Source organism: Perca flavescens, chromosome 6 (assembly GCF_004354835.1).
Source record: "Perca flavescens isolate YP-PL-M2 chromosome 6, PFLA_1.0, whole genome shotgun sequence".
Taxonomy (NCBI): Eukaryota; Metazoa; Chordata; class Actinopteri; order Perciformes; family Percidae; genus Perca; species Perca flavescens.
Genome location: NC_041336.1, coordinates 17,876,397 through 17,904,184, shown reverse-complemented (window position 1 = coordinate 17,904,184; position 27,788 = coordinate 17,876,397). Strand labels below are relative to the sequence as shown.

Genomic DNA, 27,788 nt, shown 5'->3' with positions numbered 1-27,788 from the left:
GGAGGGGGAATGCAATTCTACCTTTGTAGATCAATAAAAAAAACATTGTATTTAATACATTCCACACACCATCCTAATCCATCCTCTCCTATTAGCAAACATATGGGCATGCTGTCTGCAATGGCTGTTATGTAATTAATAGTCATGGTGGGGCAATTAAAATCGGGACGCTTTATGGGCTTGCTGATTAAGATATTTAAAGCATGAAGTACCCAAGGCTCTAATTTTTGTGCAAGTTTCTGTGTATATTCTTGTTTATACTCATTTTCTTATTGTTTCCTCTAGCAAATGTGTGTTTGTGTGAAAAATGAACGCTGCTTTTGTGACTGTGTGCGATTTGAAAGTACGTACAAGTAGAGGAGCAGTTTTAACACTTATCCTTGACTTTTCTTTAACCCGCATGCAATTAATTACTGCCCAGAATAGCAGTCCTGGAATCAGCTGCTAAAGAAATGAAAACACATCAGTGTAAATGCTAAGCCAGCCAACTCTGGGAGCGTTGTTGTGCAGCATGCTGAGACCCTGCACTGCCATCCATTTGCAATGACAATTATTATCGCGTGAAAGCAATGATCTCCAACTATATTCCAGAGGGGATGTGTGTGTTCACAGTCACACAGTAATCCATACTCACTCTCTTAATTGGTTCAATTAGTTCTCTTAGATACTGTATGAATTTTACACTCTGCCTGTCCCCAGATAAAGTCCAGTTAACGTATTACTGGGCAGGGGTTACAAATTGGGTTCCCAGTGGTGAAGCTTAACGCACAGAGGATTTGAAGTCATTTATGTGGTTGAGTGGGCTAAAAACTGTATTGCTGACACTGTAATGAGGGAACACAAGCATCTTGGCCTCACCGTATAGTCTTATGCAAGACTTACATTAATGGGAATACACACACACACACACACACACACACACCATATCAGACACCGGTAAATAGTCTTACAATATTATCACGTTTATAAACACCAAGTCACCTTTAATGCACTTAACAACTCTAAGGTCAAGGATTTAATTCGTCACACAAAGGCTTTTTTTTTTTTTTTTTTTTTTTTTATCCACGGTTGCTGGTAAGGCAGCCTAAAATAAAATGAAATCAACAGCTTACTGCTTCATATCTTTCCTGTCATTTTCATCCACATCACCTACTGTAACCATGAACCCTGATCAAACACAAGCAATCTGCAGACAGAACTCAAATAAAAGTAGTAATACTAACATAACATACTCTTACAACTATTGTGCCGCCTTTAAAATTGTACTCAAGTGCAGTAAGTATTATCAGGAAATATAAAAATAAAAGTTATCATGCATTATTCCCTACTACTATTTCACCAGTGTTATACTGTACTACCGGAATTTTTTTTTAAATTAGAGATACATTAACATGTAAGCAGCATTTTAATTTGAATCTATAATCGATTTTATCAATTGATATATGTTGCTGTCTGGTAAATGCAGTGGAATAAACAAAATCCTTCTAAAATGTTGTGCTAGTATAAAGTAGCATATAGTTAAATAACTCAAGTACAAGTACCTCAAAATTGTACTTAAATACAGTACTTGAATAATGGAAGTTATTTTCCCCACTGGAGACAAAAAGTTGGTGTAAAAAACTTAAAATAAATTCTATATATAAACCTTTTATCCCAATACTTTGCATCAAATGTTATTGTGTGTGTGTGTGTGTGTGTGTGTGTGTGTGTGTGTGTGTGTGTTCAGGGCTGGTCGAGATGGCTGGGAGTGTGTGGCCAAGCTTTAATTAGTAAAATGCACAACCCCCCTAACACAATTTACATTCGTATACAGAAGGACTTGAAGGGCAACACTTTCACATTCTGCTCCAGAGCCTCACATGTGGAAGACCGTCCCCAGCATTTCAACAGAAATTATATAAAACTAATAAATAAAAAAACAATCAGCTGATTGGAAACTTTTATTTATGTTTATTCATATTGTTTAGAGAGAACTACATAACAGTCCGTGTCTCCACGTACCTACGTATGTAGCCACTGTGTAGCCTAGATTTTATGCAGAAGCATGAATTACGCTTAACACTGTGCAGGCCACATTCCGCAACACGTGTGTAAGCAATCAGCAAAAACTGTAATAAGCATAAACTCATGACTCGATACCATTGAGTTATGACTCAATACCAGACTGGATAATGTTTCATCTCCTCACCTGTACCTTTAGTCACATGCCCATACCAACACAGCCTCTTGGATGTTTTTAAAGGAACACGCCGACTTATTGGGAATTTAGCTTAGTCACCGTAACCCCCAGAGTTAGACAAGTCGATACATACCCTCTCCGTGCGTGCTGTAATGCTGTCTGACGGCTCCAGTGGCATCAGGCCAGCACAGAACATGCAGGTGAATGGTTCCAGTAATCCTACTGCTCCGACAAACAAACCGGGAACTATATTCATTCTGCTACTTGGGTGGAGGGATTTGCTTTGCAGCAAGCCTGTCTGGGAATATAGTTCCCGGTTTGTTTACGGTTAGAAGATGGCTGTGTCTCATGTTACCTTGTTTTTTATACACGCTGTGACTCTACAAATCACAACATGTAAATAGGAACATGTTGGCGTTATTTTGTCACTTTTGTCACAATTCGGAGCAGTAGGATTGCAAGAACCATTCACCTGCATTTTATGTGATGTGCTGCTGCCGCTGGAGCTGTCAGACAGCCTTACAGCACGCACGGAGATAAGAAGGGTAGGTATCGACTTATCTAACTCTTGGGGTTACGGTGAATAAGCTAAAATCCCAATAAGTCGGCGTGTTCTTTTAATACAGTTCTAATTTTGGTCTGACCACCCTAATGTCTAACGTAACTTCTATCATCATGTGTGAACATGTCAATCAATAACCTATATCTGAAAATAGAACCCTGACTAACAATATAACATATTACAGTAAGACAGATTATTACAAAATACATAGTTCAGTCAGGACCACTTTGTCAAAATAGATTTGATTATAAGGGTCAGATATCCTTACTCTATAACATTCTGACAACTCAATGGATAAATGACTTACAAACAGATATCTCAGAGGAGGACTGGAGAGAGGTGAGCTCTAGAGCACAACTCCTAACAATAAATACCCATCTCAAACTGATTCAATATAATTGGATTATGAGGACTTATGTTACTCCGGAAAGACTGAATGAGATGAATCCAAATATTCCTGCTATCTGTGTTAAATGTAATGTCAAAAAGGGCACCTTATTTCATTGTCTGTGGGACTGCCCTGAGATACGAAAGTTCTGGAAGGAAGTTATAAAATGTATTTCTAAGATGACCTTAAATCCAGTGCCTGACAATCCTGCACTTTGCATTCTTAATTTGTATCCCAAGGACTGTATGTTAAACAGCAAAGAGAGGAAAATTACAGACTTATGTTTAGTACAAGCTAGATGCTTGATTTCTCTCTGTTGGAAAGATGTCAAGAGCCCTTCTGTTGGTCGCTGGCTGAAAGAACTATCAGCATGCCTTATCCTTGAAAAGTTAACATACACAAGGAAAAAGAAATCAGCCGAATTCAAAGAGATCTGGAATCCCTTTCTTGCATTCTTGGAGAACTGTGAAGTCGAGGAAACTCTGGAAACTTGAAGGCGATATGTCCCTAACTGTCGATACCTCCTTAACCTTAATGTGTTGCTAAGCTGTGTGTGATTATATAAATGTCGTTACCCAGTTTTAGTTTTATTTTTTTAACTATTTATTTTTACTTTGGGGTGGGGGGAGTGGATTCTTTTATAGTTTGACTGTTATATGCTTTGTTAAATGTATCAACATGTATTTTTGTAAACTGTTAAACTTCAATAAATACATGTTTATAAAAAAAAAAAGATTAATTCATCCGCAATTTGTATTTGGCCATATGGCTCTGTTCTGGGGCCTCCATGCACTTCCTTGTTTTGTTTGACAATACTTCGAACGTCAACAAGAAGTGATGTCACCCAGCATTGCTTAGAGCACCTTTAAGCGGGGAGAGCAGCAGTGCAGGATCCCCCAAAACCACCATACCAGGCAAAACCTCCCTGCCCATCAATGAGCCTACTTATATGCAGAGAACTCATTGTTCATTGTCTAAAATATTTATTAATGTTAAACATTGTTTTCATTGTTTAATGCTTATCTAAATAAACAATGGATCAGTCCCTCCAGGATTTTGATTAAAGTTGCGGTGTCTTTTGTATGATGCAATGAAGTTCCGGGAGACAGTGAAAGTTACAAAAAAGTTGCAATTTTTTTCTTTTTATAGTTCTTTAAAAATAAAAAGGAAACTTGTTTTGGGGAGAATAAAACTACTCTGGGCTGAGATTTCCTAGTAACCTTACCAAAAAGTCTCTGGATGCTGCAAATGTTGGTATAATATGAAACTGGCTGGTGGATTTAAGACAAAAAATTATAATTTATTGAATGAATCAAATTTGAACATGTCAGTGGCTTGATCTTTACATGTTAGTTAATTGCCTAACCTGGCCTGGGACACACATTCATACGGTTTGATAAAGTACTGACTTTAACTTATCATTGCACTTACACTAACAGTGTTTCCTCTATGTTGATTTGACTGTGGCGGCCCCCCACGGCAACATTTCTGCCCCCCACGGTATCAGAAATAGGGCTGCATTGCTAGAGTGCATGTCAGAGAATAAAGCGGCCACTCTGCAGAAAAAGGGAGAAAGGAAAAAGAGACGCTGTCCAGATGATAAGCCAGTTGAGATTGTGTGTGTACGTCCTTGAGAACTGTAAGTCGTATAATTTATGTTGTCAGTTCATTTAAGCCTGGTCTTGGAAATTTAAATTAAGTTAACTGGTGATTTTCGGACCTGCCCCCACTGCTAAAAAAAAAATCCTTAAGGAAACACTGCAATAACGAGCGCAGCTGTCCTCAATTTAGGTCATTGTGTAGTCTCATCTCCTTTTTTCCCTGCATCCACTGTGTGTTTTGTTTGTGTGTGTGTGTGTGTGTGTGTGTGTGTGTGTGTGCAAGCGTCAGTCGCGGGGGGAACGGAGCAGGATCCTCGCCCGCTGCAGAGAGCCGACAGCCAGGATTGAAACGGCAGCACCTTCAGCGACTTTTAAATCGTTACAGTCTACATTAATGTTTAAATGTATACAGGTTGGCAGGACGGTCTGAAATGATTTGCACGGTCTTTTGCTGTACGTTTTGTTGGTAAATGTGAGATGTTCGAGGCTCGTCTTCACATCACAAACAAGGAAATGATCAACCCGTTCTCACTCCTGCTTGGTCATTGGCTCTCAGACTGCACGTGGGACTGCTGTGATTGGTTGAAGTCGTGGGAAACTTCAGGTTATTGGTCAAATTTGCGAGTCGCACCAAATTCGTGGTGATTGGTTGAATTTGCGTGAATTGGCGTGATTGCGACATCGCGAAATCCCAGAGGGACTGATGGATGTATTAAAGGACAATTCTGGTGCAAAATGAACATAGGGCTTAATAACACGTGTACTGAGTCGACCTATCTCTGGGATATGTTTTCGTGCTAATCAAATGTGTATGTAGCTTGAAATAAGCTAGCGTGAACTGCTGATTAGCTTAATGCTAGGCATTCGGGGCACTGGAAGAGTAAAAATAAATCGCTATTTTATACCACTAACAAGGCTCAAAATAGAACCACACTTCAACAGTAGCATAATGAGGGTTCCTAAATGTAAACCGAAGCAGTGAGAACTTTGTAAATGTACAGTTTATTAAAAAGATAGTTTATAAAGACATTACCTTCGGGTATACAGGCAATCGCCATCTTGGGAAAACACATGATCAGTCGAACCATGAACGCCGTGCAACCAGTAACCAGTAACATAGCTCAGGTAGGAAGTTCGTCGTTCGACTGATCATGACTGTTTTCCCAAGATGGTGAACACAAGCACCAACAGAACACAACTGACAAAATTAGAGTTTACTTGCAAAACGTAATCTGCAAAATAATCGTTTTTCTCGATAAATCTGTTTTTGTGATAGAAATTGTAATCGCGATTAAAAATTCAATTAATTGCACAGCCCAGTGGACCTCCAAAATGTCCCCTTTTTGTGCACTGTTGGATTAGTACGCAAGTACACACACACACACACACACACACACACACACACACACACACACACACACTAAACCTTTATTAAATCAATGTTGGCATGTGAAATAAGTGATTAAGTTAGTGACATGCTAAACTATGTGGCTTAATGGTCAATCTCCTTTAACAACTGAGTTAAAGATACAGCACAGCCAGGAAATGGAAACCAGTTTGAAAGACACAAACACACACTCACTCACACATGCACATGCACATGCACATGCACATGCACACATCGTCAAACAAATGAGTCCGTTGCATTAGTGTCTGTCTAGCGAATGGAGAGCGTGTATTGATCTGGAGCTCGTACATCAGTGTGTTTTGGCAAAATGCCATTAAGGTGGAGGGGAAATGATGTACAGACACGTGATTTTTATCCTTTTCTTTCCCAGAAAAAACTGCCTTAAATTCCTGCTTGTTAAAACCGTCTTTCCATCTAAATAATTAATTCAAAATGTATTCTTTATTTCTCGATGTTTTCTTTCCTTGATCTTTTATTCCTTTATTTAATTATTTTTTTCCCCTTTGTCTTTCCACCATCTCTCTCTCTCTCTCTCTCTCTCTCTCTCTCTCTCTCTCTCTCTCTCTCTCTTTTGTGTACCCATAGGTGTCCAGCTCAATGAAAGTGACTGTACAGACGGTGACGGCGGTGCAGCTGGAGAGCATCCGTCTTTCCTATACCATGCTATTTGTGGGGTGTGCAGGGCAAACTGGGAATAGCAGCATGATTCAGCGCTACAGGGTCAGGATCTATGATAATGTACCATGGGGAACATTTCCATATAATGAACACAGTACTCTTTAGAGGCCCTCTTGAGGAACGAAGATGAGGACACACAGATAAAGAGAAACGACAAAAAAGGAGATCAAGAGAGATTTCAGGATAGAAAGAGGGAGAATAAAAGAGGAGTATGGAGAGAAAAGAGGGGAATAGTGGAGACTGCAATAATGAGAGAAAAAATGTAATGGGAGAGACAAAGAAGTAAAAGAGAAAGAGAAAGAGGTAATGTTAATGTGGTGCAGCCGGCAGTTTGTGCTCCCTCTGCAGCACTTGTGAACACTCCTGGCTGTGTTGAGCACTTGCTCTTTCATATCAGCCTCCTGCTGCTACTGTAAAAAGACACATTGAGAGAAAGAGTTTTGCGTGCATTTGTTTATGTGTTTGTGTGTGTATGTGAATGCACGTCTGCAAGTCCTTTGTCGGGGAGGTAATAACAAATTGTCATGCTGACTCTTGATTTGTATGGATAAAAGAAGCCATAATGAGCCCCATAATGTGAGCTATTTAGTGCACCATTTAAAGCAGGCTGTCATGTCTGTCAGTCACAGGCACTTTGAAGTATCTCTGTGACAAGCCTGGGCTTTTGTCCTGAAGTCTTGAACAATAAAGTGATACAGCGATGACATACATGCACACACGCCCAACTCACAACCCCACATCTGTTAAACATTCATCATTCTCCTCTTCATTGTCTTGCAGAGATACAACTGCCATGAGCTACACACCCAAACCAATCTGGACCAAGTGGCTGCCACTGTTGCTGGAGCCGGCTCCACATGACACACAAGTGTGAAATTGGTGAGTAGATTACATGCGAGTACGATGATGTGAAAAAGCAGCTGGTCCAGGTCGACACTGATCAAACATGGCTGATAATGTCATGTGTAATGTGAGTAAATGTGTCACTTATCTAGGCAGATATCAGGAATCCTCTCATTGATCTGAAATTGTATTTATTGATTAAAGTCCATTACAAAAGACTATACCGTGCAATTTCCACATGCATTTCCCACTTGATTCATTCATGTACTTAATTCAAACTAAATGTTTTTACAATAAGGACAACAAACTATTTCATCATTGCCATTGTTGATCCCTGATGATGAAAACCCATTCTCCTCTAAATGTACATTAAGAAATTGAGCTAATAGTCTTATAAATGGTCATATCATTGACTCATAGTTGAAGTTTAGCCCTGGCTTGACCCATTTGCAGTGCTCAGCTAAGTGATCAAGGAACCAATATAACGCCTCATTGCCTTCTGTCAATACACCTGGTCTGGCCTATTGGCAGAGGTGGAGAGGGTAGCCAATCCATAGCATTGACAGCCTCCCCCGTTCTCCTCTTCTCTCTCATTAGATCCACTCTATTAAACTACTTATGCATCGGTCTGTAGGCTGCTGGGCCGGGGCTGGGAAACAATAGGAGAGCCCTGCTGGTGGTCGCAGACCTCCACTGTGGCTGAGAAACTCAAAGTGCGTTCACAGGTTGTCGAAGACACTGGAAGGATTTTTGACTGCAACAATAGAAATTGTCACACATAGTGTGTGTTGTTGTAACGTTTGTTGCATGCAGTGAAGAGAGCAACTACACGTACATGTGCATAAGAATAGATAATATCTCTACTGTGTATTAATGGACATTTTGGGAAATACACTTATTCGCTCTCTGTCGGAAAATTAGAAGATGATACCTCTCTCATTCATATGTGTATGGTAAATATGGAGCCAGGAGCCAGTTAGCTAAGCTTAACACAAAGACTGAAAACAGCTAGCCTGGCCATCTAATGGTTCCAAAATTCACCTACCAGCGCATCTAAAGATAAACACGTTATATCTCACTTGTTTAATCTGCACAAAAAACTAAGTATAAAAACAACAATTCAGTGTTTTACAGTAGGCCTAAGATGTAACATGTTAATAAATGATAAGCGGATTTTGTTCCCTTTGGACAGGCTAGCAGTTTCCCCCTGTTCCCAGTGTTGATGCTAAGCTAAGCTAAATTAACCAGCTGCTAGCTGTAGCCATATATTTGACAGACAGATAGTACCCCAGAGAGTAAATACGTCCAAAATGTTAGGGTTCGGCTGGTGTAAAAATGTTCAAACTGGTTTGATATTAAGGACCTGTGTACTGAATTTTACAACTAGGTAGCGCTGTTGACTCAGTAGCCTCTCCCGACTGGAACATAATGAGACTGAGAGGGCCTATGAATCAGAGTTTTGCGACTCCAGTGCACTTGGTGGCAGTAATGCATCTCTAAGCTGGTTTTCCAACTGCCAATAAACACCCAATAAGAAGATGAAGCAGAGAGTGAAGGGGCACCACAATTAGCAGAATCCAAATCAAAAATCCAAAATGTTACCATATTGTCGCAGTTTGAGTTTTCTTTGAGAATAACGCTGCCATGATGAAAAAACACATGAACCTACTAGTAACAACCTCAACGTACGTAGTGTGTATCTTCTCCCCTCCCACCTCTGCTGACATTCGTTAAACAAACATAATATTATGTTAATCACAGTGTCATATGAGATTTAGTGTCTGACAACGTCGGCACAGGTTGCTGATGTAGGCTAATTTTAAATTTTCCAGAACATGTCATAATGACAAATGTCTTTACAGGCAGTTTGCATAAAATTAGACTGGTTTAAGTTTGTACACCAGAAACTGGAAATCGAGCCAACACAAAATGTCCGTTAAGTCACTGTTTGCATGTGGTTGGGTTAGTGTTTGTGAAACAACATCACATGACTGGTGAGTGTTGACATTGGTTTCTGTGTGTACCTGCTGTACAGTACAATGTGTGTGTCTATGTCTATGTCATTCAGGTGTGGAATTGAGGCGCATGGGACTTTGTGGCACAGAGGAGAGTGAAGGGTCAGACGTGGCCGCAGTCATCACTCCCATCTTCTTCAGTGTTACCTCGTCTGTCACTGAGATGGAGCGAGAGAACGCAGGACGAGAGGCAGCTTGTGGGCCTGACAGAGAAAGAGAGAGCGAGAGATTTTTTGTAATTGTTCCACAATTTTTCTTCTCTATTTGCTTTTCACGTTATGCAAATAAAGCAAATTGAAGTTGTGAGAATAAGAGATGGATAAATAATGAGATACACAATGGAAGAAACAACATTAAAGAGATAAAAGAGAAAGAAAAGCAGAAGAGGCACTGCGAAGAAAGGAAACTGAGGGACAACTCAACTGTGTTTGAGTTTTCAATTTATTTAAGTATACTTAAGATCTGTGTTGTACATTTAGATTCCCATTAGTTAAATCCCTTATTGGTATTCAATCCACAAACGCAACTTTTTATTAGTAAATGACATCCATTTACTTTTATTACGGCAAATGAATGAAATGAAAACTATCATTCGGTCTGTGCAGAGATAAACGCAGTGGCAGTGTTTGGCCTGTAGGGGGTCATGGCGGTGCTGCGAGCTGCAGCAGGTTGAGCAATGACTGCAGATTTGTTGCAGCTTGATGTCTCATCATTGCAGAGAGAGAGAGAGAGAGAGAGAGAGAGAGAGAGAGAGAGAGAGAGAGAGAGAGAGAGAGAGACTACAGGCCGTACTGGGATGTCAACCTTTGATATCTCTCACATCCAGCTGAGGTTCACCAGACTAACCAGCAGGGGGCAGGGTGACCACACATGCACACACACACACACACACACACACACACACACACACACACACACACACACACACACACACACACAGAGAGATACAGACCCCCACCAGGGCTGACATTTGTAGCTAAGTGCTGCAATGGCTGGTTATTTATGTTGAGAGGGCTGGTGATGGGGAGAGTTCAGCAGGTGGCTGCATTACACTGTTTATCAGACCGACGCAGTGGCTCTTCTCCCTTATATCTGTCTTTCTGTCCTCCTTTTCTGGGTATACACCCTCTGCCTCTCCTTTCTCACTGCTCCTTGTGTTGTGAAATGCCTCCTGACTGCTCTTCCATCTCCTTTTTTCTCCCACAGATGTGCACCAGCCATCTGGGTACTTGTAGGGCACAGCTAAGGCACTAGTGGCGCAACCAGCCTCTGTTCACGCCTGTTAGCATTACAAGAGTTATTAATTCATACTATTTTGTCTGTTGACAGCAATGGATAACACTGTGGGCTAAAAATACAATATACCTGTTCAGGTTTATTGTAAATTCCTAATGATGTAAAAATGTGTTGTTTTTTTACATCTCCTGCTGTATCCGCTGTTTATTATCCTGAAATTAAATGCAAGAATAATTACCACGGAGCACAAATATACATTTCAAATTCATTTACTGCTCATCTCTCTTTCTCTTTCTCTTTCTCTTTCTCTTTCTCTTTCTCTTTCTCTTTCTCTTTCTCTTCTCTCTCTCTCTTTCTCTCTCGCTCTCTCTCTTTCTCTCTCTCTCTACCTTCACTGGTCTCACATCCAACTGTATCCTCTCTCCTCTCCCTCACTCCCCCCTTCTGTCTCCCCTCCCGTCCTCTGTGGTATTTCAGTACAGTGCAGGTCAGGAGCTGCAACCTCACCTGTGTTGTTGGATTTGACTTTGCTGTTGGTCTTCTCTTGCATTGCTCGCTCGTACTCTCTCACCTCCTCCAAACTTAGCCCTGTGGGGAAAGCAAAGTCACACACACACACACACACACAGCATCAGAACAGCGTATGAAATATGTACTAAATTTCACAGCGTGTATTTTTGAAAGTGCAACTGCATTGTTCTGAATGTTTTATCTAACTGTAATACGTAGAAATTTGCATTGTGACCCACCGTGCCATTCGTCTATCCATGCTACTGCTTGTCTGTGGCCAACCAGAAGAATGTCCCGGATGTTCTGAAATAATACCAGAAACAAAAACATGGCAGGAAAAACAGAATGCAAATAAAAATGATACTGGGTGTTCTGGATTTAGAAGTGTGCAGGAGTGTGTATGTGTTATATAGTGTGGGTTTTGCGAGGATCTGTACCAAACTTGGGTTTTTCTTTAGTCTGTAGGATACGATTTGTAGGCCGGGCTGAGGTTAGACGTCTTTGCCTTTGACAAATATTGCACCCCCCCTGCGATTTGGATATTACACTAGTCCATATTGGGATTTTGATAAAACTGCAATTAATTGTGTAGTATTATTTGCACTCGCCTTTGTAAAAACTAAAACCACATTCCTGTAAACACCCTTCCTTTGCACTAACAATGTTGAACAGCGGGTGTGTTTTAGTTTTGTTCTTAGTACTTTTGGTTTCTCTATCATGCTTATTTGCTTTGCTTCATTGTTGAGGATAAATAGTTGACTTTTTTTATCAGCTCTTTAACTTGTCACACCAACTTCCACTGTAAGAAACTAAAAACCTTTGCTTTGTTTGCCCCAGAACAGAGGCTCTCATACGTTTTTTGTTGTACAAAAACAATACAGCAATTTTTCCAATAAATCTAAGCCTAAAAGCTTTCTTGGCGAGGTTCTTGGTAATTATACTAATGTTTCAAAATGAATGTCGTAATGAATTATTTGTGTCAAAATGCAACACATGGCACATTCAAATAATAAATAACCAATCAGGGATTTCAGGGATCATTATTTTACTGTAGGTGTACATAGTTAAAGACTCTAACATGCAGAAATCAATGCTTGAATAAAGCACAACACTATATAACACAGCTATAAATTCTAATTTCCCCGCCTAGTATTACACCTATATGGGCTCGTAACAATAACTGCAGATCGTATCTTGATGTCCTCCTTACATCAGCACAGGGAAAAGGCATGATGTGAAAAAAAATGCTCTGTCTCACTTTGTGTATGAATTCCTCAGTCCTTGTCTGGAAGCCGTACACCTCGAAGCTGCACTGTACCCTCTTATAGGAGCACATAATAGGCTTGTGGTCGTCTCTCCAGCCTTTCTCCAGAGGCCCTCTGCCAGTTTTACTTGACTGCCAGCAACCCGGGTCCTGCACAGATTGAAAAGTGGGTCTATACGTTACTTGCTGAGTCTGCAGAAACTTTAGTCCCGTGAGGCGTCTTTGGGGGGAGGGGGCACTGTGTGTGTGTGTGTGTGTGTGTGTGTGAGATTAGTGTGTGGAGGTGCAAGGAGATTGTTGCTCAACAAAGCCCATAGGAGGAAAGTGTGATAACACATTATGAAAGTGTTTGTAATTTTACGTTTTTACCGTGCCATTCAAGCCATGAGATTGGTGTGTTTGTGTGTGTGTGTGTGTGTGTGTGTGTGCGTGCATGCATGCATGCATTTGTGCTTGTGTATGTATATTATTCATCTGTGTTGACGTGTGCTTGTCTACATGCTTCTGTGTTCTGAATTGACCTTTGTCTCCAAAGACTTGAAGGGAGTTAAGAAGTTCAGGAGGGAATCAAGATTTAAAAGAGGTGTCTGGGCGTATTATAGACTGGGTAAACCCCAGCCCGATCTGCCGGTGATTTGATTTCGCCCTGCAGCTCAGGCTGGAAACCTGTACGTTTATCTATCCTGCTTCCGTTACAAATTTGCGGGAACCAATCACAAACTGGCTCATCCATCTGGCTCGCTATTGGCGGGTTTAACACAATGACAACCGAGAAGCGACCAAACAGCTTTTTGTTTACATTCAACAAGCCGGCAACCGAAGCGCAGCACTCCATGGCAGCAACCCGTTGATGCCGCTGTCGCTGCTACGTCACCCGGATCGTTGGTCTGATTGGTTGAAGGACTATCCAATTGCGTACAGAGTCATTTGAACTATGTCCGTTGATCACGCCAAAATACAGAGCAGACTCCCCAGACTAATGTTCAACCTTAAAAGATTAAGCTTGGTCTGGTGATAGCCAGACTAGGCGTATTACTGACTTAATGCTTAACCCTTGTTTGTTTCATCAGTACAAAAACTGAAATGTGAAGCGAGTTAACTAGAGAGGTGCTGGTAAGTGATTTTTTTTTTTTTTTTTATTACTTTTAACAGAACCAGGCTAGTTCTTTCACCCACCTACAGTCTTTATGCTAAGCTACGCTATTTGCCTGCAGGCTTTTGCTCAATAAAAACACATTAAAGTGGTATCGATGTTCTCACGTAGTGTATTTCCAAAAATGCTGAACTATTCCTTTAATTTGATCTTGCAAAAACTTAAATAGGGTCAATATAGTTTTGTTTTTTTTACACAGTCATTTGTTATAGCAATTAGAGGCTTTCACACCGCCACGTGGTAACTCCAAGCCTCCAGTAATTTCAATGAGGGGAAGGCGGCAGAGGGGAAGCAGTTTGGATCATGGCATCAGGGGTATGAAGCGGTTGTTGCCCACATGAACACGCACAGATTTTTTTTTTAGCGTACTGAATCTCTGGTAACTGTTGGGTGGCAGTAACCACTTTTAAAAACACTGGGGTCCTATTTAAGCGATTTAAGCCACGGCGTGAAGCGCATGGCACAGTTGCGTTTAGGGTGTGTCCAAATCTAGTTTAAAAAAGGGTCTCTGCGCATGGTTCAAAAGGGTTGTATTTAGTGTCTTTATTAATTCATAGGTGTGTTTTGGGCGTAACATGCAATAAACCAATCAGAGTGTCATCTTCCCATTTAAAAGCAAGGCGCGTTTGTACCTTGGCGCATTGCTATTTTCATTTTTAATCTTTTGCATGTTTGTGTGCTGCTGCACTTCCCTGTGTGTGTGTGTGTGTGTGTGTGTGTGTGTGTGTGTGTGTGTGTGTGTGTGTGTGTGTGTGTGTGTGTGTGTGTGTGTGTGTGTGTGTGTGTGTAACAAGCATAGTGTGCCCACGTTGTGCATAAGCCTAGGCACATTTTACTAATGCGCTGTTAAAATAATAATGAAATGCTGCGCTATTGACTTTAGACCAGTTGTTTTTTTGGTTAATGGCGCAATCACTTCCCGCTACCTCAAGATAGCAATACGCCAAGAATTCACCTGAACACACCTCCCTGTAAGGCCAGCACGCCCATGGGCGCAAAGATGGGCGCAGGTGCATTTGCTATTTAAACGACGTGGGCGCTGAATAGCAAAGACACTTGCATCAGGCTTTGCGCCGTGCTGCGCCGGGTGCAAGATAGGACCCACTGTCTTTTTTGGGAAACACTCTGCGGTTGTCAGGGCGGTTCTCGGGGGCGGTTGACGTGCAGCGGTATGAAACCAGCTTTTCCGGTGCTGTCGTACGAGGTACAATTCCAGTGGAATATAATCCCATAAGCATCTTCAACTTTCAACATTCAACAAAGCAGTATGTGGCCGTCAGATCGGCACACAGCATACCTCGGACTCTTTGTAGTGCTTTTCAGGGATGGGGTCACTCAGGATATCCAGGAAACTCACATTCTCTGCTGGGGTCGGCGTGTCCTCAAACACCTACATCCAAACAGATGGGGAAGGTCGTACAGTATGATGTAAGCAGACACACATGATCACACTCACTCACCCATACTCTCACGCGCATACAGTCACTCACTCAGTGGAGGGAGGGGAGGGGAGGGGGATGAGAGTAGATGAGTAACTGTATAGAAAACTGAGGTCACACACCATAACACCCCTCACTATATCCCACCCTGAGGCCCTTGGAGCAAACAGAGGAGCAGAGGAGAGAACAGACAGAGAGCAGAGGAGGGGGAGATAAGAAAAAAAACAAGAACATATGAGAAATATAAAAAAGGGGGGGGGAAAGAAGAGTTATTAGAGCAGAATACACTATTCATTGAGAGGAAATGGAGGGACGCTAGGGAGAGAGGGAGGGACTGTACTTTTATCTGACCTTCTTTAAAATGTGTTCTAATGTCCCGCTGAAGTTGTTCATTTCACAGTTGAAAACTAACAAATAAGGAAAATCTGCTGTTGGAGAATAGCCTGCTACGCTCTTGTGGTGCTGTTGTTGTTCTTTGTCTACCCAAGGTCTTGCTCCCTGTTATGGAATAAGCTGCATTAGCTGGATGTATTGTGTTGCTTTCTACAGTGTGCTCAGGGCATGACAATCTTACGGTTTCCCTGTCTCTCTCTGTTTTCTGTGTGGTGTAGATATTCATACAGAAACATACATAGTGATGATGGAATTTACTTATGTAAAAGTACTAATACAACACTAGAAAATACTCCATTAGGCCTACAAGTAAACGATTTGCATTGAAAATGTTATTTATGTAAAATAATGTAACTAAAACCAGAAAAATGAAGTTAATGTATCAAAATAAATGCACAATATGCAGACAAATGGCCCCTGTCACTGTTATGCTATTATATATTATTTCATTAGATGATGATTAATCAGGCTTTAAAAAGCATTTTACTGTTGAAGTGGAGCAAATTTTTAAACTCTTCTATATGGGGCTGCAACTGATTATCCGTTTCATTATTGATTGATCTGCAGATTACTTTCTCAATTAATCGGTTGTTGTATAGTGGGACAAAACAAACTGAAAAAATAAAATAATTAAAATAATTACAAAGAAAATGAGCAAATCCTCAGAAGCAGGAACGATGGACACTGTAAACCCAGATTTAGTTGTAATTAAACTTTTTAGTGGTCACTACTTATTCTTTTCATATTTTGTTAAAAACCATATTCCTTACCAAATCACATTAGTTGTAATAATCAGTTTAAGTATGCAGTGCACAGATCATGTTAAGCAGAGATAACTAAGGATCTTAAGTTTCTGTATGGGAGGGGCGGGGTCGTTTGAACTGTTCTGCGCTGAAGCGGTGCAAAGGCTCATGGGAATAAAATATATATTCTGAATGGTTTCGGTCCTAGTTAAAGTGTGGTTCAATAATGTTATGTTAATGTTCGGCTGTGCATTTATGTTATCTGGGTTTTAGTTTTGTATGGTTGATTTAGTGTTCATGTTTATCTACATTTACTGTTGTACTATGACCGAGACCCGGGTGGGGACTGATGATGTCGGGGAAGTGCGACTGTGTTCAATGTCGTATACATGGCTTGGAAATCAGTAACTCTAACTTCTGAGTGAAACTTCCCATGCAGCTCAAAAGATTGTGTTTTGTTGATTGTTTTCCTTTCTGTTTTTTTTTTATAAAATAAATTAATTAATCTTAAAGTCATAGTATTATAAAGGCAAAGAAACAATATTTATTTGGACAAATTATTTCTTTAGTAGAAACAAGTAGCCTAATGCTTTATATTTGTTATGTTTCTTTGCATGTTTAACTTAACATGCTTATTTTAATTTTATCTTGTTCTGTTTTGCATTGTTTTTGTTTTCTACCTGCCCTGTAAAGCAACTTTGAGTCTGTGAAAAGCGCTATATAAATTCAATTTATTATTATTTTAGACAACATGACTCCAGAAAAAAATAATTTATGTTTTCTAATGATTTTTAGTAATGACAACAAATGTAAACTTGATTTGTCTACTGCATCAACTTAACAATCTGTGTTAATACAACTTAACATGACTAAAGTGGTTTAAGGCAACGGTTTTACACACAAATTTCTAGTAAAGTCAACTAATTTGGGTTAACAGTGATATGTCCATACCATGAAATGGTATTTTTGCAAAAAAAGGACATAAAAGATTCCGTTGTAACTGAGAAGGGTCTGGGCAAGCTTCATCCACAGCCCATTTCCAAAGGGAGCGTCACCAATGGACAATGCTCAAATGTCTCTGGGCGCAATTGGATAGTCCTTCAACCAATCAGACCAACGATCCGGGTGACGTAGCAGCGACAGAGGCATCAAAGGGTTGCTGCGCTTCGGTGGCCGTCATGTTGAATCTAACCGTGCGTTCATGGACATCGGAAAAACGTTTTTCCAAGTGAAAACGTCACCATTTACGTAACTTCCTGTGGGAATCAGAGGTGGGAAACTCGGGCTGGATTTTGCTAACCGAGTTTCCCAGTTGGTGACGCGTTGTTGACAACAGACGTTTGATGGAGGCGACTTTGGGTCAATGAACATATTTCATTGACAATAAACTGTTTATTGTGGACAAATGCCTCTGCCAATAAACATACACAGACATAACATGTTTAAAATTATTCATAAATAGGCCCATGTATAAAAGAACAATACATTATCCGTTTCTTTTCCCGTTGGTTGTCCTGCAGATAACACAAACAAACACCTGGCGATGTGCTGTTTGGATGCTCGCATAAGAAAACAGCAGACAATCTTTTGTTATTGTGGCCTCCATGTTTTCACACATCTGAGGCTCTAGGCTACGGCCAACCGTTGGTGGCAGTCATGCAAAAAGTTGTTATGCCAAACGACAATATAACAGAAGAAGAAGAACACGCATTCCCGACCATTTGAACGCTGCCAGTCGGAAAAACTACGTAATCACGGGGGTGGTCCCTGTTATTCCCAGGTGGCATGAACGCGCCATAAACAAAAAGCTGCTTGCCGTCGCTGTGCTATCGTCATCGTGTAAAGCCCGCCTCAGTGGTTGTGATTGGTGCCTCGATTTGGAAAAATTGGAAATGAGCTTGAATGGGCTCTTGGCCAGACTGACTCGCAGAACAAATCTCAAATTTGCCCGAAGTTTGTCAGGGTTTTCCCAGGCTATAAAAGATGATCAAAATAGACTAATTGTTTCAGATGTAATTGTACAAACTGTTGGGTAGTTTAATTTATAACAAAGCACCATATTTTATGAGCTCTTCATATGTTTTGCATGTAATAACTTATTTGTAAAGTAACTAGCACCCACAGCTGTCATACTCTCCGAAATGTATAAGTTGCATAAAAAGAAAATACTCAAGTAAAAGTTACACTTATATGATGATATGATGATGTGCGTAGATCATGTACAGCACTCTGAATTTGTGTTTGTTTGGAATAAACTTATGTAACCTGTAACTACCTGACATGAAACAAGATTTGCCCCATTTTTCTCCACAAGCAGAACTGTAGATCTCCATATTTTGACATGTTGGTTCTTGTTACTTGACTAGCTACAGTCAGCTCATCATCTCTTTATTTTATGAGTGTTTCCTTCATTACAGAGCGCAGACACAAGGGCCAGACAGACTTGTAATTGTGACTGAATTTCTGTGTGTGTTTATGCGTGTGGACAAAATGCAGCATTGCAACTGTGCTCACCGCTGCTGCATGTCTAGTTAATAGATCTGCCAATACGGCATTTTGTGCTTTGCTTGTTTTCCTTGTAATGAACACATCAATGTGATGAACATCTTCTGTGGGCTGCAGAGAAAACGGCAATTTCTCTCTTTCTCCTCCCTCTCTTCCCTAATCACTCCATCTTTCTCACCCCTCGCGACCTCTCATACTCACATTGTTGTTATCGCCGTTGTTGTTCTCGAATCTTGTCTCAATGCGGATGCTGAACTTGGGAAGGAATGATACCTACGGGGTGACAAGTGGTAAAAATGGAGGAAAAAGTGGTTGAGGGCAGAGATAGAGAGAGTGGAAGCAGGCTGCAGATTATATCCACTGATACTGGAAAGAGATGAGCTCTGTTGCATTCATGTATAGTAAATGATGTGTGAGAATACTTACTGAGTACTCTGCAGCACCAGGGACGTTTAATATGGAAAGGGAGAAACAACATTAGTTACTCATACATGCATGAGCATGCAATTGCTCTCACACACATACACGTTACCACGAGGGAATACATCCATACATAGTGATGAATTTTTGATGGCACTTGGAAAAACCATCTGTTAAAAGTAAATAAGTTTTGTATAATGCATTGAGGGGAAAGTAACCTGATGTTTAACACAAACAAAGGCATTCAAACACATACCTGTGATGGTGTAGGGGTAGAAGTTCCAGGCCTTTTCTGTCACGTAGAAAAATCGCGGGACAAATGCTTTCGCCCAGGACGGCAGTTTACTGAACGCAAAGCAGGAAGAAAGAAGAATCACAGAGGGGAATGGTAGGAGAGAGAGATTATGGAGGGAGACAGAGACATCCTAAGTGTTTTTTGTGCCATTTATAGCCAGATTACCTGTAGGCTACTCGCACCACAGCTCTCATTTTTATGACTCATTCCCAATTACACCTGTGGTAATGAATTGTAACTGTAGCTTCTAGGTCGCATGTCAAAACATGATTGAGGTAAAATACATTTTGCACTCGCTTTAAGTGTGTGTGGCATGTGTGTGTGCGTGTGTGTTCCAGCATATCTTTACTAATGAGGACCAAATGTCCCACAAGCACAGAAAGATTAGGAAAATCCTCCACAGTGAGAACATTTTTTTTACTTCTGTAAGAGTTTATTTTAGGATTAGGCCTTGGGTTTATAGTGGTGATTAGAATAAGAGTTGAGGTTACATTAGGGTAATGAGTGAGGTTAGCTTAGGGTTAGGGAATGAATTTAGAGTTAAAAGAGAATTCTGGGTTGCTTTTTTTGACAGAGTTTTCACTATAATCACACTTCATTGATTAATGGGCTGTCAGCCTGAACACAAAGCAAACAAAACACAATAACAGACACCGTCATGCATAGTTTCAAAGTCAATGCGGTTGAACAATAATTGCATTTGCAAACATTTTAGTCCTGACATTACTTCCTTGTTTATCTTGATGGCTGTAGCTTGAAGCAAATTCAAAAATCATGTGGGTAACACTTTATTTTAACACACCCCTATTTAGGGTTTATAAACAGTATATAAAAATGTAATAAATGGTTTATAACCCACTCTTAATATAGTTGCAATTCAATATAGGGACATTTGTAAGTGTTTTTTTATTCACAGGCAGCTTTAAAACTGTTGAGCTTCAGAGCCTCAGAACAATGTATAAATAAATACACAAGTTAATTAGTGAGCTTTTAGATGTGTTGGCAGGTAGCTTTGGTAAACTTTGGACAGAGTCAGGCTAGCTGTTTGCCCCTGTTTGCAGTGTTTATGCTAAGCTAACCGGCTGCTGACTCAACAAGCTACATAATAACGTACACACTTAAGAGTGGTACGGTATCAATCTTAACTCAAAAAGCACTTAAAATATATTCTGTTTACAACTACATTATATTGTGCTAAAACATGTTTATACATTTGTACACGTGCTTCATGCTTTTTGTGAGCACACATTGTTACAGAGCCTCTGATACCTCAAACTACCAGTAGAGACATGCTTTTATGACCATCAGAATGACATGTTCTTCTCAACTAAGAATCTGAACTTACACAATCAGAACACTTCACTGTATGATGAGATAATGGTACAATAACAATAACAATTTCTACTGTCAACCTGCAGTATCGGCCTCAACATGTTTCAGGCAGCTGGTATAAGGACTTTGGATGTGTGCAGGTTATACTGCTGTGTGGGTGTTTCTGTGTTGAAACTATGTTTAATTGTTTGTCAGTAATACCTGCAACATCGATCTATAGAGCGTATAAAGCTTTACAGTGAAGTGAGAGATCAAAGATCGAACATGATCTGTTATCATAATGACAGAGCCGGCAACTGGAGGATAAGGCTCAGTTTGCAAATCACAATAATGATTAGTTTTCAATGCATCATTAGTACAGCAACGCAGTCGAGGTGCACTCTACCTGTTGAGGTAGATTCGCTTCTCTGTCAGCTGTCCAGGGCCGTGCTGGGGGTGAGTATCTGACTCATTCTTTATCACCTCCACACCTTCTCCCCCACCACTCTGCTCACAGCTGTGCTTACTGATCATGTACAGCTGCCCAATCCTGTACTGGAGCCCGAGGAGAGTTTTAGGATGAGAGAGAGAGAGAGAGAGAGAGAGAGAGAGAGAGAGAGAGAGAGAGAGAGAGAGAACTTGTGAAAGTGAAGCACAAAGCAATATCAAAAGCCATCCAAGGTGACACAATTTGAGTGCAGTGTTAGTTTCACTCATAAAGTGTTTGTTGACGTGGTCATGCAACAAGGATTTTATATTAAGCAGATAGGAGCTTATGTTTATCTCTGATATCTTAAAATAATACTATGTAATGAGGGGGTGGAAGACATCAGGGAGTCTGTCCATGACTGGTTTACTAAAGTAGCCTCTTATGAGCAAATGTTTTATACAGAAGTACTGATAGGTGGGTATTTTTTTATTTTCTGTTTTAACAAATAAAAAAAATAAAAAATAGGTTTGGATAATGTTGTTAGCACAATAGGATTATATGTTACTTGAGATGTATTGTAAGACCTGTGGGCCCAGTTTGGCGGTTTTTAATTTATTTTACTTTATTCATATCTTCATATCTTTTTTAAATAAATTGTATTTGTCTTTTGTAAAGAGTTTTTTAATGTTTGAAGTCATCAACAATAAAAGGCACCGTTGCTGGATTTAAGTCTCTCAGAGGTTTTGAAGTTACAGCCTCTCTTTTGTTTGGTAAGACCATTAGCTTATGGAGGCTAATGCTAGCTAATGTTAGTAAACTTGACATTTAAGAAGGGCTTAAATTGAAAGATGTCTGAAAACCTTTTCTCACACCGGTGCTATTGAAGTTGAAAATTCCTGCTAACTAATCAATGAACTGCACACTCCATTGAGGAAATTATAATAAACATCAGCCACTAAAAGGCAGTAGCTGGTAGGAGTGATGACAGAAAAATCTCCTGGCAACAGGGTCAGCCATAGTTGCTGAGTCCGATTTTGTCTCGACAGGCACTTACTCAGTGCTGCTTAGGAGCACGCTTTGTATTTGCTCTTTATTTTTTTAAGTTACTATATGTAACTTTTTATTGTTTCTGAAACTGTAGATTTTTCATTTGATGGTCATAATTGACCTCTAACAGCCAATGAGACTAACAGTGAAAAGAACACTATTTTTATATAGTTTTTATTAATACCTTTGCCCGGTTCCGATTTTTTCCTGTGAAGTCACAAAATGATTTACGGCAGGCAGAACAGCTCTACAGTCACACATTCTGACGGTCACAGATTTCAGTGTAACACCGGAAAAAGCCTGTGTTAGCATATCCAGCCAGTTAAAAGGTAGCAGGAGATTTCTTGTATTGTATTTTTATATTATTTTAGAAGTTAACTGTTGTAGTTATGACTGATAGTGGGGTAGGGCAAAAAAAGGAAATTAAACAAAGAACAACTAAAAGCTAAAAGGTAAAGTGACACGGTCAGGCTTTCAACAGATGGAAACAATTACGGGATTGTGAATGATTTAAAACACACCCCGAATTGGCCCTCAGGTATGTAATATGTCTATTTAATTCATAAAATAACTTTACAATGCACAATGTAGTTATAAGTCAGTAGCCAATATTACATTACATCCCCATTTAGTGCCTGGTTTTTTTTCTTTTCATTCAGTGTTTGTGTTGGCCTACTATTTTCTTTTCCCTTGTCCCCCTATACTTGTGTAAAGTGTCCTTGGGTTTCATGAAATGCAATATATTAATCTAAACTATTATTACGTTGGTTGCTACAACAAACTCTTAAAGCTATAAATGCGTAGTTTCTGTCTCCTCCATGAGGAATTTTAAGTAATGACAACAAAACTGTCGGCGCATTGAAATTATACAAGCCTTCTGTGACCGTGCACCACCCCTCCTCCATGCAGTTGCTTGTAACCAAGGAGGACACGGAGGATTAAAAAAACATGTTGGACTCTTCAGAAGAGGTAATTAACACTTCACTTTTCTGCGTGCGAAAGTCGCCGGACAACACCCATTTTCTGAACATAGCCGTACTGAGAAATACAGAGAGAGTTTTGTGGAGCTGAAAGTCTTAATTAGCTTTGTAGCAACTCATTTGGCAATGGCTTGAATGTAACAGACATTCATTAATTAAAAAAAGTAATAATTAAATTAAATTAAAGGAAGAAGAGCTTGGATGTTAAACAAGAGCTTATTCATTATTTGACCTACTGTTAAAAAAAGCAGATACAGGTTACTCTTTTTGCACTTGCTCTGTTTACTTTAAGTTTTGAATTTTTGTATTCCTCCTGAATGTGACTTTATTTTGTGGTTGGATTGATAGCCTTCATCTGGCTTCAGGTTGCACTAAAAATAATAACAGTGCAGTGTTAAACTATTTTAATAAATAGAGATTTGAGCGTTATTGAAATTAGAAATTAGATTAATCATTTAAAAAATAATCGTTTGGGACAGCCCTAGCAGGTGTGTTAAAAACACTACCGCTTTTGTCCAAAGCGGCCGCTAGAATCAACACAAACTGAAAGTTACAAATAGCAACTTTAAATAGTCACTTGCTGTGTATAAAGTGACCATATCTGACATCAAAATTTAATTTGGCCAGTGAGGGTGAATGCATGGGAGTCTTAATTAAGGGAGTGGGACTTTGTTCTCTGCTGCAGCCCCAGTTTGTGCTCGATGCTGATCAGGCGGGAGTATTTTCTGTGAGCTAGTCTAAAGAGGATCAGGCCTTTGGGCATTTCGAGCGGCCTCCTTGATGAGCTCAGTCTGACAGAATCAGTTTCCTTTTGATCAACTATAACAATAATACTTAAGTTTCTGCACTGATGCTGCTATCATTCTCTGTCTTCTCCTTAACACCGTTTTTATGTACGGCATTGTGTTCACTTTAATTGCAAATCACTTTGGTGAACTTTGTTTTTAAAGTTATTATGAAAAAGCAATAAAAATGAGACCGCGAACAACCAAACTTCTGCTGTGGCCATCGTAATGTAATTTATTTTGTTGCCCTATATTGGTGTGCCACTAAAGCATTATTTTAATCAGGAGTAGAAACTGAGAAAGATGTGGAGGAAGAGGGAAAGAGGAGGGCGGATCTTAGTTTGCTATCCTTCAATGTGCTTTGTTGACATCAATGTGGCACTCATCCTTCTTGCTCCAATTACTGTGAAATGTCAACATTCAACATTTATGTATTGATTATATATGGGACTTAATTAATCACAGCGATGGGTTCTTTTACACCATCTTAAGACTAACAGACTACAGAGCAGTGAGCTCCTCCCACACAGGTTGTGAATTTTTTTCAATCTTAGCAGGAAAAAAAGCATCTGTCCTTTAAATCACTATTATTATGCACTCTGAATGGCTGTGTTGAGACACTTTATTGACAGCTCTTAGCATGTATTTTCCTCCTGCTGTCTTTAAAAAAAAGTTTTACAAGTTGGAATTTTTTAAATATAGCTCATCATGGGGTGGAGACAGATAGTACTGCAGATAGTATCAGTGTGACGGTAAATCAAAATCAAAGAATTTACAATTAAAATAAAATAAAAGACTTGAACTCATGTAACCCTGAATCTGTCCAATGACAATGACAATGAGATGATTTTTGATAAGCAAATAAAAAACATTCTCTAAATATTTGTAATTGATTGTGTACTCAGCTCCAAAGCAAGACCATGGAAAGAGTATGGCACAGCCGTAAATCTCTTTCGGTTGATCAGTGCCACATTAAATATACTTTTATTCAATGTAATAATACCAAGTATGACAACCTCCATTACATTACGTTGCAGAATGATATACTGTAATTATTTTGGCAGTTGCTTCTGTGCAAATTGACACCCCACAGGGAGGCTCAAGGACACATTCAGCATGTGCACATAAGGAGCTGGTGATCGAACCACCAACCCTACAGTACTAACCCACTCTGCCACCTGAATTGCAGCCGTCCCCTGTCAGCTTTTCCCACAGCATTACACAATAGTGAACATTCTTTAACACACATTGAATGACAGCTGTATTGTGTTACTCAAGTACTAACTGGATAATTCACACCTGGAAATCAACACCATTCTCTTTTTAAAAAATGAAGCAAGTGTTAGGATGTTGTAAATGGCTTGGACTGAGGCTTAAATAAGCTGCACTTAAACTTACATTGCATTCAGACGAAAGAGGATTTGCTGCCAGCTCAAGTTTCTGTGTGCCCTGAACTGATACTGTAAATCCTATTTTGGACTGCTATTTGTCATTGTCATTGTTGTGGTAACAGGTAGAATTGAACAGGGGAGGGGGGGGGGGTGATAAGGACGTTACTTTTGAAGGACACTTTGGCATAACTCCCTCGTATGCCCACCTTTTCTCTCTAGCAGGATCAACGTTGTTTACAAGCCTGCGGCCTTTTTTTAGTTTTGCTCTAGCCGCAACCAGTCCAACTAGTTTGTGCACTGTTACGTGTACTGAAGCAAGCGAGGGAAGTAGAGTAGGGTGACCATATTTTGATTTCCAAAAAAGAGGACACTCGGCCTGGCCTCGAGACAAATCCAGACAGTGGTGATTCTCAGAGGTTAATGAACATGCTTTATTATGCCTCAATTGTGCAAAAATAACTTCTGTAATAAAATAAAATCTGTAACAACATCTAACAAAATAATAGCTCTCTTTTAAAATAAATAAATAATATGAAATAATGTTCTAAATATGACCTCTTCTGTGTTAGAAAATCCAGCTTCAACAAAATATCTCTTAATACCTTTTCAATGTAATAACATAAATAATAAAGACATTGAAACATATGTGCCAGCTTTGCACACGGTGCACTCCGCCTCCCACTTGTCCGGTCCCGACCGGGACGGTACGTGGGACATTTTTTTTGCAGTTCAACTGTCTTGTTTTATGGTTGTAAGCGGCCTGATGTTTATACTTATGCGCTAGTGTGTGCGTCGAGACGGTGTGTGTGTGTGTGTGGGGGGAGTGGGTGATATAGAGCGGGGGATAAGTGAGAGTGACAGCGAGCGAGTCCTACCGACTCTAGAGTCATAGTGAGAGAAACAAAGTGTCTCCCCTGTGTTTTCTGACCACGGTGGGAAATCCTTAGCAGGAAACGCTTCGGCATTTTGTGTGTAATGCTGCTCCGCTGTCTGCCCTGGTCCCTGTCTGTCTGCCCTGGTCCCTGTCTGTCTGCCCTGGTCCCTGTCTGTCTGCCCTGGTCCCTGTCTTTCTGCCCTGGTCCCTGTCTGTCTGCCCTGGTCCGCTCACAAGGCAGCCTCTAGGGAATTACGTCACACAACAAAGTAGCCTACCGTAGTATTGTGTTGAGCAAAGTGCCAGTCAATTTAAGTACACGCTTATGGTCCCATGAAAAACAGTGAAAACTGGACATTTTAATGAATTTATAAAACCCCCCCGGACGCCCCGGACAGTAGGTAAAAAGTGGACATGTCCGGGCAAAAGAGGACGTTTGGTCACCCTAAAGTAGAGAAGCAGACAGATGGGGAGATAATTTAGCCGCAGAACTATGATGCTGCTGGTGTTGTGCTTTTTGTCTTCATCAGATTAGCCGAGCCCTTCGAAGCTGAACGTGCATCGCTTACCCCAGTGTGCCAAAGCTCCCAAGGTGCAGCCGCGGGTGGTCTGTGTGCTCTGATGGCACTTTTCTTATCAGCACAAGAACTCTTTTAAGATTACTAGTTGAAAGAACACTTTCACGTGAGAAATAAAACACTGTCTTGTCTTTCAATTTAAAGTTGAAGGAGGTTTGTGTATGAGCGTGTGTGAGCATGGGAAAGACAAACACACTTACCTCTTCCACAGTCAGTGGCATACATATGCGGTACTCTTTCATCAACATGGTGCTGTTACAGAGAGGACTCTGTGTGAACTGTGTCTCTCTAGCTCAGCTGTCTTGGTTGCAGACAGGCTCAGGCGAGCTGCACTGCTGCTGGACCACAGTGACCTCTTGTGTGACGCTCTTCTTCCTTTTGTTTTGCTGATGTCAGCAATCCATTGAGTTAGGTCTAGTCCTCTCTGTCAATGAGTATCTGCTGTGTTCTTACTAATTCCCTCTCTCGCTCACTCCTTACAGCCTTGTCTCTGCTGTTTTGTTTCTCTACCTCAATTAATCTCCTAAACCCGTACCATCTAACGGCTGTCTCTCCCTCCTTTTCTTGTTACTTCTGCTTTTTCTTCGCCTGCCCTCAGCTGCCCTTTTAGGTTAGCTGTTTTTCTCACTTAGTTTCTGTTTGCTTTCTTTCACCACAGTGAGAAATGGTAATTAGCTGTGAGGTAAGATTGAAAGCCAACAAACTCTACCTATTCTTTCACTTCTCTGCCTCTCTGTGCTTTGTGTAAATCCTCCTCAGG

At 40.3% G+C, this 27,788-nt stretch overlaps 1 protein-coding gene and 1 long non-coding RNA gene across 3 annotated transcripts in view; one reads left to right on the top strand and one right to left on the bottom strand.

Annotated features, from left to right (window-relative positions):
- The window catches only part of LOC114557869 (uncharacterized), a 23,789-nt gene extending 13,409 nt beyond the window's left edge, over window positions 1-10,380 (top strand). The window contains exons 2-4 of one of the 2 annotated variants that reach the window (XR_003692854.1): window positions 6,724-6,858; window positions 7,597-7,695; window positions 9,728-10,380. This is a non-coding gene — a long non-coding RNA (uncharacterized LOC114557869). Of the gene's footprint in view, window positions 1-6,723; window positions 7,120-7,596; window positions 7,696-9,727 lie in introns of both variants that reach the window. The other variant, XR_003692855.1, reaches the window with a different exon arrangement.
- On the bottom strand, window positions 7,865-27,788 carry pitpnc1b (phosphatidylinositol transfer protein cytoplasmic 1b). The gene is made up of 10 exons (XM_028581565.1): window positions 27,229-27,788; window positions 21,350-21,498; window positions 19,594-19,682; window positions 19,344-19,351; window positions 19,119-19,190; window positions 15,135-15,227; window positions 12,679-12,834; window positions 11,660-11,723; window positions 11,418-11,498; window positions 7,865-9,877 (listed from the first exon to the last, which is right to left on the bottom strand). Exons 1-10 carry the CDS (start codon window positions 27,274-27,276, stop codon window positions 9,720-9,722), a joined length of 918 nt encoding a protein of 305 aa, XP_028437366.1. The 5' UTR covers window positions 27,277-27,788; the 3' UTR covers window positions 7,865-9,719.